This window comes from Bombina bombina, chromosome 4 (genome assembly GCF_027579735.1).
Source record: "Bombina bombina isolate aBomBom1 chromosome 4, aBomBom1.pri, whole genome shotgun sequence".
In the NCBI taxonomy this organism is placed as follows: Eukaryota; Metazoa; Chordata; class Amphibia; order Anura; family Bombinatoridae; genus Bombina; species Bombina bombina.
The window spans coordinates 307,293,016-307,306,852 of record NC_069502.1 but is presented as its reverse complement, the minus strand read 5'-3'; the positions used below and the strand labels follow the sequence as shown (position 1 = coordinate 307,306,852).

At 37.3% G+C, this 13,837-nt stretch overlaps 1 protein-coding gene across 1 annotated transcript in view; it reads left to right on the top strand.

Moving 5' to 3' along the window:
• DOCK10 (dedicator of cytokinesis 10) overlaps nt 1–13,837 on the top strand; it is a 618,846-nt gene that overhangs the window by 221,830 nt on the left and 383,179 nt on the right. Inside the window, 1 exon segment of the mRNA XM_053710021.1 lies at nt 4,661–4,844. Coding sequence (XP_053565996.1) covers nt 4,661–4,844 — 184 coding nt within the window.

Below are 13,837 nucleotides of genomic sequence, written 5' to 3'. Positions count from 1 at the left end.
TTACTATGTAATACCTCAATCCATATGATGTAAGTAGCCGATTAGAAAGGATAGAGCAGCGCTCCAGTGGGGATTCTGTGATGGAACGTTAGTGTCACAGACTTTCGAGGTCTGGTATCCATATCACTCTTGTAGTATGGCAGAGAACCTCTCATAGGAACAGTCTCTATGCCAGATAGTGAGTTTCATAAAAATAAACGTACCACAACAAAAAATATATATAGTGAAGTACAGTTTATTATAAACATTAAAACAAAAGTAAAGCAGTATGCACTCACAAACAAGACCTCAAACACAATGAGGTATGATCGGGCAAAAGAGGTACAATATAATGGTGAGCGGTAACTGGCAATCTCCAAAGTCTTATGCAGGAAGGGGTATCCTTCTTCTTGAGAGGGGATTGCAATATGTGTGCCAGTCTGAGAATTTAAAGAAAGCGGCTCTGCACCTGAATCGATGTTCGAGGTGTGTGATTGGTTGCTAGCGGTCATGTGACACCATAACATGACCACAATCTAATGTGATTAAAGGTGGATTATCTCTTGAAGAATTGATCTTTACCTGCTATGTTAAAGCAATTATATTTAAGGAGGTATACTCCTGAAACCAGAGTAAATATATTACAATCTAATACAATATAAACTTATAGTTAATTAGATTTAGAATAATAATCATAATAAAAGGAGCAGGAGAAACTCTTCACCGAGGAGAGACTATTTTTCAGAGGATTAATTTAGCATAGTAGTCACACAACACAATATAAAAAATAAATATAAAATTAAAATTAATCTTACAGGTTAGGCAAAAAAGCCACTAATGGTCATATATAGACTATAAAAACTGAATAACAGAAAAATTCAAGTTTTATATATATATATATATATATATATATATATATATATATATATATATATATATATATATATAAAAGAAAAAAATAATAAAATCCATGCAAATAGAATTTACTTTAAAAAAATCTAGTAAAAAGAAAGATCTTAGATACAATAATAAAAGGATGCTAAAAACAATGATAATAATAATATTATTATTATTATATATGACTCTAATCACGTGGAACCTAAATATATAATCAAAATATATAATAGAGGGACATATATGTCTCAATATAGTGGGGCTATAAACACAAAAAGGAAAATAGAAAATAAAAAGGACAAAGTGTGGATCCAAAAGGTTTACCTTTTTTTTAAGAGTATTTCCCTGTCTTCATTTGTGTTCGGTTTAATCTGTTCAATGATAGTACCCCTAATACAAGATGAATCCTTATTATGGTAATATCTATAATGTGCTGATAAATTTTGTGTTTTTTCGCCATTCTTAATATTGGTAATGTGTTCAAGGAGACATTTCCTTTAGGGGCGTGTGGTGTGACCAACATATTGGAGGCCACACCCACATTGTAGCAGACTAACTACAAATTCTGTTCTACAATTCATCAGAGTGTGGATATCAGCAACAATGTCATTAGTGTTAGACGTGATTTATTTTTTTGCTTTATTGTCTGAAAAATGGTGGATACAAGCTATGCAATTTGCTCTATTGCATTTGAAGAAACCATTTGATCTAACTTCTAACCATTTAGTTTCTTTATTTTTGCTTTTTATTTTACTTGGGGCCAGAATGGATCTAAAGTTCCTGTTCTTTTTGAAAATATTTTTTGTTCGGTCACAGTGATATCCTGTAACAGTTCATCTTTTTTTAGGATATGCCAATGCTTCTATATTATTGTTCTGATCTTATCTGCTCCCTCATTGTATGTGGTAATCATTGCCACTCCTAGTGTGTCATGTCTACTTTTGTTTCTCTTAGAGCAATTACTATTAGTTTTAAGAAAAGTGTCTCAATATAAATTTACTGCTCTCTGATAAGCATCCTCAATTACCTTATTAGAATATCCTTTCATAATATTTTTTTCTTTTAATTCCAACGCTTCTTCTATTAAAATCCTCCCATTTGGTACAGTTCCTCCACAAGCGTTGGAACTGACCAAATGGAATATTTTTTATCCAGTCGGATGGTGCCCACTCTTTGCATTCAGATAACCGTTACTATCTGTTGACTTTTTGTACAATTTGGTTAGGATATTCCCATTTTCATTAAACAAGATAAGGTGGAAAAATTATATCTCAACTTCATTTATTTTATCTGTAAAGGTTAGATTACAATTATTGCTATTGATATATGAGATGAAACTCTTTAGATCTAAGTCATTGCCCTTTCAAATTACCAAGATATCATTGATGCATCTAATCCAAATCACAATATCTTGTAAAAATGGATTATTCCAAATTATCTCCAAGTAGCCCTTGTACATGTTGGCGTAGCTAGGTGAAAATTTAGTGCCCATTGCTGTACCACTAGTCTGTAAGAAAAACTCATTATTAAACCAAAAGTAATTTCTTTCCAAAATGAATTTGATAGAGTCTAATAGGAATTCTTTTTGGAGTTCAGGGAGAAAAGTGCATTGAATAAACCAAAATTTAATGTCTTCCACCCCTTTTTTATGAAGAATGTTTGTATAAAAGCACTTAAATCAAAGGATACCTACCTTTAATTTGTTTCCCTCCGGGGTTTTTTAATAGTATGTGGGGTATCACATATATATGATCTTAGAATGTTATACAATATATAAATGTAGTGTTCTGTCTTACGTCTTATGAGTTAGTACTCACTACATATGCAGAATTCTGTTGACTTGAGATATTCAGGCCAAATTACCACTTTGTTTGAAAAAAGCAATATTACACAATCATTACCAAAATATAGGAATGCATTTGAAATATATTCAGAAGCAATGGTAAAAGCTGAAGGGGACTAATAACCATATTTCTTTACTAATGATGCACTAAATATTGAAGCATTACAGTAGTTTATTTTTTTAATGTAATCAGGTGGATTTTTGCAAGATAAATGCTTTTGCAAAAATGATTCTGTTGAAATCTTTATATGATAGATTGATAATGCATAAATAGTTTGTGATAAGATTACTTGCAAACCTACCAAATTGCTGTTACTCCACTTCATTACCATTTTTCACATTTCTGTTTCCTTCTTTATCCCCCTTATACTTTCCCCTCTATCTTAGTTTATTGATTTTTCTTTTGTTTTTAAAACAGTAATCATGTTTTAAAAACACCATCACATGACAAAGGTTTAACCCCTTCGTGCCGTTAGGACATTCTATGACATACTAACACCACTGGGCTTTTAAACCTTATATGGCGTCCTGCAGCCTCTCCATTTTAAGCAATAAAAAATTGGACTGGGGGCATGCCTAGCAGCGTAGGTAATCCCCCATGATCTGATCCCGGACTTAAAATCACGTGATCGCATAGATAATTGTGTGATTTCATTTTACAGCAAGTGTTTACATCGGAACTGTGCCGTGATGTTACCACAACCTTGAATAACAATAAAAATACTTAGTGTCGGTATTCTGTCAAAAATAGCTACCTTTTTAAGATTTGCTACCTCAACCTGCTCACAATGACGTAATCACACTCCACATATGTTTGAAAGGAATGTGTGGAATGTGATTATGTAATGAATGGCATGCGCAGATGCAGGTAGCAAATCTCGATGAAGGAACTGATCCGCTACTTCCATTGTTAATGCGGCGCATGCTTAGTTCATGTTGTTATCCCATGTTCACTATCTTTTTTGCCTCTTCCTGGGGGGTTCAAGGTGGGCGAAGCGCCCTCGCTGATCCTCTGGCATCCACCCCAAGTTTACCTCACCTCCTTGTACTTCCCTAGGCGGAGACATAAAAAGATAGTGGAGATAAGGGAATCACCAATCCTATTGTTGTTTTTCGGTTGTTGAGATTTACTACCTGCACCTATGCATGCTTTTCATTACATAATCACATTCTACACATTCCTTTCAAACATATGTGGAGTGTGATTATGTCATTGTGAGCATGCGCAGGTCGAGATAGAAAATCTCGACAAGTTAGCTAATTTTGACAAGACACCGTCACAAAGTATTTTTATTGTTGTAATTATTCAAGGTTGTGGTGACATCACGGGCACATCACTGGTGGAACATAGAGCATGAATGGAAGGCAAATGTGCAAATTACCTGCAAACTTAAAGAAAAATTAACTATTTTATATTCATATAATATATCAGTGTTTGAGGGTCAGTAATGCAAAAACGACATGCTCTGACGAATTAGAACATGCACTTTTTGTACTACAATATCCCTATACATTTTGCGTGTATTGTTTTTTTATCTGCAATTGCTTTTGTGCACATTAACAGTTATTCTAGTAATAACTTTTAACAGAAGCATTTTGCTTTTAAATGTTAGGATATTACAAAAAATGCTTTTGATTTGTTTTTAAAATTCACTGCTGTACATTGAAAGCATTGCCTTTGGGCTTAGCTATAGTTTGTTATCATTTAAAGAAGTTTATGCCACTGATGGGTATCAGTTCACTGCTAATCTTTTCATTTGTTCAATCACTACAAATGTTCCAAAGTCACTTTAGGCTGTATCTATACTGTGATTTTCTCTCTGTAACATCCAGTTTATTAAATGAAACCTCAGAGAATCCCATGACCATTTCCCATTGCAAGCTGATTGTATGTGATGCATGGAATCTTTCTTGACACTTGTCTTTCCTTTCTCTTTACATCAGAATAAAATGCTAAGGAAGCATGCCTTTGAGCTAAAAATGAATGACTTAACATACTTTGTGCTGGCAGCCGAAAATGAGCAGGATATGGATGATTGGATTGCTACTCTTAACAAAATCTTACAAATAAATCCAGAAGGAACTATTCCAGAGAGGAAAAGTACAGATCTAACAGATCATAAACTTGGTAAGAGAAATTCTTTGTCATCAGCTCTATTATTTTTTTTTTACTGTAATATGAATAGAGGGATATAGGGGAGAGAATGAAAAACAGAAGAAAGCAAAAACTGCTTTGGAAACAAATTCTCTCAGAGGGGTGTCTTGCTGTATAGTAAAATAATAGAATTTGGCAATCCACTTAAACAATTAAAGGACAACTCAATGCAGTAGGATTGCATAATTAACATGTGCATAATAAAAAGACAATGATTTAACACCTACTCTGAATTTCATATAAGCAGTAGATTTTATATCTGACAAATTTATTTTTTTCTCCCATTTTCCGGCCCCCTGTATCATGTGACAGACATCAGCCAATCACAGACTTGTATATGTATACCCTGTGAGCTTGTGCACATGCTAAGTAGGATCTTGTTCCCCAGAAAGTGTGTCTTGAACAAAGAACATGAACACAAATGTGAATGCTTTGCAAATGTATCACTGTTGACACTTCTCAGAGTTTGGGGCTGGTTATGTAATAACCAGACTCCCCAGAACCCCCCAGAACCTCTACATCTGACATACTAGGCATATGTAGGTAGAAAAGCCACAGAGCACCAATTCAGTGTGGCATAGAGATCTTGGAGGTGTAAAACTGACCCTACAAGTGCAGGCGAGTGAGAAGAATAGAGATGGAGAAAGAAGGAAATGAAAATGTCAGAGCTGACTCAAGTAAAGAGCTGGAGTTTGTAGCTTGGTAAATGACACATCAGTTATTTGTAAAGCACTAACAGATAGAACATGCAATTTTAAACAACTTTCCAATTTACTTCTGTTATCAAATCTACTTCAGTTAGCTCACAGTAGTGCATTGCTGCTCCTTTAACAAAGGATACCAATAGAATAAACATATTAGGTGAGTCGATGACAAAAGTCATATATGTGCACCCACCAATCAACATTTAGCTCCTATCTATTTTTACATTCACTCAGTTCTTCCATTGATTTTGATTCCTAAAATTGTGTATTAGTTCAGTGAACTGTGGTGACACAAAGAAAACATTCTGGGCGAGATTACAAGTAGAGTGCTAATTAACGCTCCCACTTGAGCGTTAACTGTGCTAGACATAATTTTTTTGCGTGCGTTGAGTTGCACTCGTATTATGACCGAGAAGTAAATCATCAAGCGTAAAAAGTCGAACTTAGAATATTGCATGCGAGTTTACGTATTCCCCCATAGAAGTCAATGGAGAAAAAAAAACTAACACCCCACTTCCGCGCAAAACCCGATGGGATATTCTTATGTGCACTAACCCGACATGGACACCTAAGACCTCATATCTTTGAGCCCTTATAACTTTTGTGTGCAATGTTTTTTTTAAAAATAATTTTTATTAGATATTGTTATAATGAGTGTAACTGTACTTTGTAGTGTATTTTTGATGTGTTTTGTGCAAATTTTTAGTTTTGCGGAACATTTAATCAGAGCTCTGAATTTGCGGTAATCATTGTTGCGTAAATTGTGATTGCACTTAAGCAAACATGTTTACTTTTAACTTGCAATACGAGCGGTAAACCCGACAAGCACAAACATCCGCAATAAATCACTTATTGCTCACGGATAAACGTTTGACGCTACACTCATAATCAGGCCCAATATATTATAAATTTTTAGTTGTTATTTTTTATTTATATAAATAAACTCCTAAATTGTTTGTATTTTAGGAAGGTTTCAATGAGGCTAAATGTTGGACAATAAAATGTCTTTGAAATTTTCTAATCACAATAGAAAATGGCACAAAAATGTAATTTCTTTCCTATAGCATGGAGAGTCCCCGACGTCATTCCAAATACTAGTGGGGTATTCAACTCCTGGCCAGCAGGAGGAGGCAAAGAGCACCCCAGCAGAGCTGTTAAGTGTCACTTCCCTTACCTATAACCCCCAGGAGGACGGCAAAGTTAAGTGTCTGAGAAGATTAATCTTTTTAATGGATACTTTTCCCTGCAAGCAAGGATTGGGGTCTGGCTAAATCCATGTCAATCTCCTTGGTAAGAGTAATTGTGGCCTTTAGCACTTAGAAAGTGGGTAGTTAGTCCTTGCTTTATTTCTAACACACTTGCTACCCCTTTGCAAAAAGCCAGAGTTAGTTACTCTGTTCATTCTTTGTCTACAGGTACCTGATAGAGAGTGGAATATCTATCACACCCCTGTAGCTGTCTCTATGCCCGACAGCAGGATTCTCAGGTAAGTGCTTTTTGCACTTTAAGGGTTAAATCCTGTATTGGATCTTTTGGGACTCAGTTTATCCTTTTATTCAGGATACAAACAAGGGCAGTCTGCAGGCATATTTGTATGTATTAGAGGAACTAATTTATGAAGGAGACTTAAGAGTTAATTCTTTTCCCCTATTTTGAGAATATTGTGTGGCTGAAGGTTTTTATAAGAGGGTTTAGTTTTCCCTACTTTGATCTGCTCAGTTTTCATGTGCGGGAGATAGAGAATTAGACTTTATTTTGCTGAGTGTTTGTGAACATTGGAACTGTCCTAGAACACACGCTTTTTACTGTTTACTTTTTATCTGCCGATCACATGACTCTCTGCTCTTCCGGCTTTACGCTGAGAAGAGTTGTTTGCTCCGTCTGGAAAATCTTTCTCTGATGGCTGTGCGCTTGACGATCGGATCGTTTTGGAAGCAGGATTTTCTGTCACCAGCTGGAGAGTCCTTATTAGTCGATATAGTGGCAGTCCGATTACAGTAGGACACCTCAGTTAGACTGAGGGTTAGTGGTGCCTGTATTTTATCTGTTTTGGAGTTACGCTCTGAGGATTTCCTCTGCAGATTCAAAACTTTTTTCCTCACAGTGACCTGCCGGTTTGTGTGAATTATTTTTCTAATTATTTTCTCATTTTGATTATTAGTGGGATCTGTTCAGTTATGGACACAGAGCAGGGTGCCTCTATTTCTATGGACAGATGCTTACTATGCTTAGAGGCTCAAATTGTCCTACTTTAACATTTAAAGACAAGTTACTCCCTTCTGAGCCACATGTCTCCCAGGATAATGCTGATCAGGATATGCCTCAGCTTTCTCCTCAAACATCCCAAGCCTTAAAGGTCTCACATACAGTGCCTTGCAGTTCCTCTCATCCTCCTGGGGGTGTTTATTTGCCAGGAAATTTTGCTGCACAGATAACATCTGCAGTGTCTGCAGCTTTATCTGCTTTCCCTACTTTGGGTAAGCGTAAGAGGAAATCTAAAGATCTTTCTGCTAGTAAGGTTTCTGACCAAGCTCAAACTGCATTAGTCAACCTTTCCCAAGGGTCTGATGAGGAAGATACCTCAGTAGCCTCTAAAGGTGAGATCTCTGACATGATGGGGGATAATTCTGCAGAATCTGAAGAAGTTAATTTTAACTTGAACATCTCCTTTTATTTCTAAAGGAGGTCCTGGCTACGTTGGACGACTCCGACTCTTCTGTCGCTATCATCCCTTAAAAAAATCTAGCAAACTCAATAGATATTATGACGTTCCTTCTTCCGTGGAAGTTTTTCCAGTTCTAGACCGTATGTCAGAGATTATAGCTAAGGAATGGGATAAGTCAGGGAATCCTTTTTCCCCTTCTCCTGTTTTAAAAAGATGTTTCACGTTGCTGACTCCATTTGTGATTCATGGTGCGCTGTGCCTAAGGTGAAAGGAGCTATCTCTACTCTAGCCAAAAGAACTACTATTCCTATAGAGGATATGAATCCAGGGATATTTGTGATAATAAATACCACAGGTCCCCTATAGGAGGCGCTAGTAACCAAAGATAAAAAATGCTAAAAACAGTGTGCAACTAGTCACACCATATACATAAAGTAAAGCAATTTAAATTGTTAAAAATATGTGTATATACAGACGTAGCACGTGACCAATCTGGCAATAGATAAGTTCAAATGGTATCCAACAAAGTCCAGAAATAGAACAGGCAGCTCTCTGTCTTCACCCAAACGATGTGGTGTAGCTTCACAAATGATTAACTGTAATGAGAACAGAAACAGAGGCGCCACATGTGTAGATCAATCAAAGCTGACAATATCCAAGCGAAACAAGACACAGGATACTCACAAACGTGAAGGCACTCTCTTGTGCCTGTGGAGGCAGGCTGGTATTTTCACAGTAAACCAGCTGGCTGTACCAGGGAATCCCCGTCGTGATGTCCTATAGTTGTCGTGATTGTCACAACAGCAACCCTTGTCTGGGTCACTTCCAGCAGAATGGAACTAAAGTGGAGAGGGGAGAAAGGCTAAACAGCCCTTAGGTTACTTGCAAGGGAAATGCCACACAAACACCAGACTTGTAAAAAAATATACCAAGTATTTTATTGTTCCAAAAATAAAAATACCATCAGTGCAACGAATTACAGCTGGGTGTGTTAAAAGGCAAATCTCCTTGTGTATGCAGAGATAATAGCGATGCGTTTCTCAGGGATAACCCTGTTTCATCAGGCTTGTATACTCTAAGACTGTTTGAATTCCCTTTAAATAGGGATCAGTAACCATATGTTTGCAATAAACCCTCCCCTTCCTTCACATAAACCAATCATGCCTTTCCTTTCCAAAAACTCCCACTTGTTGCTATAATTAGAGTGATATTATAATTTGTGTTTAATTGTAAGCTAATTCAAATATTACCCTATGGACTATGACAGTAATGTTGTTGACTGTGAAATTGGATCGATATAATTACGTGCCGATTGTTAAATAATTACAAGAGTACAAGTGTAAACAAACTCCGTGGATGATAACTCCTTAACCAATTACAGATAGTCTTAAGGAGGCTTGTGTCACATGAGGTGTCTGATAGGTTTATGCCCTACTAGTATGAACAACTACAAGGACAATCATGCCTCTGTGTTCTATACCGGATCTTCCCGGAAATGTAACAGCGTGATTGTCCGTCTTGTTGTTTTTTATCTATAGGAGGCTTGTGCCTCATAGTATGTCTGATTGGTTAGTGCCATACTAGAATAAACAACTACAAGGACCATCATGCCTCTGTGTGTTATATCGGAGCTATCCGGAAATTAAACCGCATGATTGTCTATCAGTTATTTTTGGTTCCCCCACGGAAGCATATATAGAAAACTTATAGCATTTTGCATGGGTAACATGATGATAAGCAATAAAGAACCCCAGTGTGACGGTGGAGGCACCTTAAGAAAATGATTATATATCAATGAACAGTGGTTAATGAACTTATAAAAGATCTACATATTATCTCAAATGTTTATATGGTGTCAATAAATATCTTTAGTGATAAGTGCTATAAATGACTTAACTATTCTCCCTATGTATGTTTAATTTTGTAAGTATAATACTATCGTCATAATAGTAGAGATAGAGATAAGTGTACAAAGTGTAGTGTTATATGATATACAACCTATGTGATATGAACATATGTGCATGTGTGAAACAAATATATGTAAAAGTAAATAATCATGTTTGGACGCTTATGGCTGATCAAACATTATGTGTACGTTATCCAATAAGTATAATGTGGAAGTGGCTATAAACTCATAGTGATGTTTGAACAGCCACATCATCCAAACAATACACTAACAGTGTATTAATAAATGCTTATGTGAGTCTATCTACTATGTGGATGTCATTTTAATGTATATAAAAATAACTATAGTCCCATGTATATAGTGTAATAGGCACACAATATGCTAGTGAAACCTCCTACATAAGATAAGTAAAAAAAATTTTTTTTTTTTTTATAACTAAAAATAGTACTGATAAATATAACTAAGCAACAAGTGGGCGAGGAAAGTCCAGTGTACAAAAACTCCTTACTACTTGCACCAATTGATAAGATACAAACTATATTTAAAAAATAAAATATAAGAAACATTTTAGAGAATAATAATGAATATTAAAATTGGATAATAAAACATATAATGTCAATTGATCTACAAGTATGACTGTGTTACTCGGAACTAATCTGCAAATATTGCAAAAGTACTCATAATGGACCTAACACTATAGCACTACAGAGATGAGTTATATAAATGCAGCTGAGTCTATAACCTCATTGAGGCCAGTGGGAAATAGACTATTGAATTTGAAAATCCAATAGGTTTCTCTTTGTCTAAGCTTACTATACCTATTGTACAGATTACTTTTAGGAATACTTTCTATTGGAGTAATTTTAAATGAACATTTTCCAGATATATGTTTCTCACAGAGGATAGTTGTTCTTTCAAGGATCCTATGGATAAGAAGTTTGAAGCTTACTTAAAGAAGATGTATATTCATCAGGGATTACAGTGGCAACCTGCTGCAAGTATTGCTACGGTTTCAGGCGCTGCATCTTATTGTTGCGATACCTTATCTGAACTGATTTTATAAGAGACTTCTATAGAGCAGATCCAAGATAGGATCAAGGCTCTTAAACTGGCCAATTCTTTAATTTCTGATGCTAACATGCAGGTCATTAGACTGGGAGCCAAGATATCTAGCTTTGCTGTTCTAGCTCGCAGGGCTCTGTGGCTAAAGTCTTGATCAGCTGATGTAACTTCCAAGTCCAAACTTCTATCTTTACCTTATAAGGGTAAGGCTCTATTTGGTCCTGGTCTGGCGGAGATAATTTCAGAGATTACAGGTGAAAAGGGGTCTTTCTTGCCTCAGGACAAAATTCTAATTTTTGTTACTTTCGTAACTTCCAAGCACAGAAGTCTCCCTCTTCCTCTTCTAAGCCTGAGCAATCAAAATCCTCCTGGAGGTCTAACCAGCCTTGGAATAAGAGATAAAACAATCCAAAAAGCCTTCATCTGATACTAAGTCAGCATGAAGGGTCTGCCCCCGGTCCAGTTTTGGATCAAGTGGGGGGCAGGCTTTTGCTTTTTTGACAAGATTGGATACGCAATGTCCCAGTCCTTGGGCTGTGGACATAGTATCCCAGTGTTACAGAATAGGATTTAAGACTTGTCCTCCCAGAGGCAGATTCATCCTCTCAGGATTATCTGCAGACCAGGAAAAAGAGAGGCCTTCTTAAACTGCGTACAGAACCAATCCTCCCTGAGAGTGATTGCTTCAGTTCCTGTATTGGAACGAGGTCTAGGATTCTACTCAAATCTTTTTGTAGTTCCCAAAAAGGAGGGAACCTTTCGTCTCATTTAGACTTAAAATTCCTCTGAGTTCTGTCCTTCAAAATGGAGACCATTCATTCCATTCTTTCCATGCTTCCATTCACAGGGATCATCATCAGTTTCTGAGGTTTGCCTTTCTAGACAAGCATTTCCAGTTTGTTGCACTTCTGTTTGGCCTTGCCACGGCTCCCAGAATATTCACAAATGTTCTGGGGCACTTTTGGCAGTGGTCAGATCTCAGGGAATTGCAGTAGCATCTTACTTGGATGACATCTTGGTTCAGGCACCATCTTTTCAACTAGCAGAATCTGATATAGCGATGTTGTCATCTTTTCTACGTTCCCAAAGGTGGAAGGTGAATCTGGAAAATAGTTCACTTGTTCCAGCTATGAGGGTGTGCTTTTTGGGAACAATTATAGCTTCCCTGTCCATGAAGATTTTCCTGACATAAGTCAGAAAATCCAAAATTCTTGCTTCATATCTCTCTCCAGGCTACTTTTTGTCCATCAGTGGCTCAATGCATGGAGGTAATTGGTCTGATGGTTCCTTCAATGGACATCTATCTTTTTGCTCAGTTCCATCTGAGACCTCTGCAACTATGCATGCTCAGTCAATGGAACAGAAGCTATTTAGATGTATCACAGAGGATTAATCTGGATCCCCTAATAAGAGATTTTGATGGGTTGTGCAGGACCATCTGTCTCGAGGTATGTGTTTCCTGAGACCTTCCTGGGTGATTGTAAAAACAGATGACAGTCTGTTAGGTTGGGGAGCAGTTTGGGGTTCTTTAAAGGCTCAAGGCCTGTGGACTTGGGAGGCGTCTGCTCTTCCCATAAACATCTTAGAGTTGAGAGCAATATTCAATGCCTTGACAGCCTGGCCTCAATTATCTTCAGTCCGGTTTATCAGATTCCAGTCACACAACATCACTTCAGTGGCTTACATCAACCACAAGGGAGGAACACAGAGTTCCCTATCTATGAAGGAGGTGACTCAAATTCTGCAGTGGGCGAAAGCTCACAAGTGTCTCCTATCTGCCATCCACATCCCAGGGGTGGTCAACTGGGAGGTGGATTTTCTGAGCAGACAGACTTTTCATCCCAGGGAGTGGGCTCTCCATCTGGAAGTGTTCTCCAGGATAGTCCTCAGGTGGGGGGTTCCGGAGTTGGATCTGATGGCGTTTTATCAAAATGCCAAGCTTCCGAGGTATGGTTCAAGGTCAAGTGATCCTCAAGCCGCTCTGATAGATGCTCTGACGGTTCCTTGGATCTTCAATTTAGCGTACCTGTTTCCTCCATTTGCTCTCCTTCCACGAGTCATTGCTCGTATCAAACAGGAAAGAGCATCTGTAATTCTAATAGCTCCTGCATGGCCAAACAGGATCTGGTTCGCGGATCTTGTGAAGATGTCATGTTTTCAACCCTGGAAGTTACCTCTGAGGAAAGACCTTCTAATTCATGGTCCTTTCCTCCATCCAAATCTAGATTCTCTGAAGCTGACTGCTTGGAGATTGAGCACCTAGTTTTGTCCAAGGATGGTTTTTCTATCATGTTTCAGGTTTGTAAACCAGTTACTCATAAGATTTACCATAAGGTATGGGCAAAATACCTATACTGGTGTGACTCAAAGGGTTTCTCATGGAGTAGGGTCAGGGTTCCCAGAATCTTGTCTTTTCTTCAGAAGGTCCTGGAGAAGGGTTTGTCAGTCAGTACTGTCTGCACTGTCTATTCTTTTGCACAAACGTCTGGCAGATCTGCCAGATATTCAATCTTTTGTTCAGGCCCTAATCAGAATCAGGCCTGTGTTTAAACCTGTTGCTCCTCCTTGGAGTTTAAACCTTGTTCTTAAAGTTTTGCAGCAAGCTCTGTTTGAGCCAATGCATTCTGTT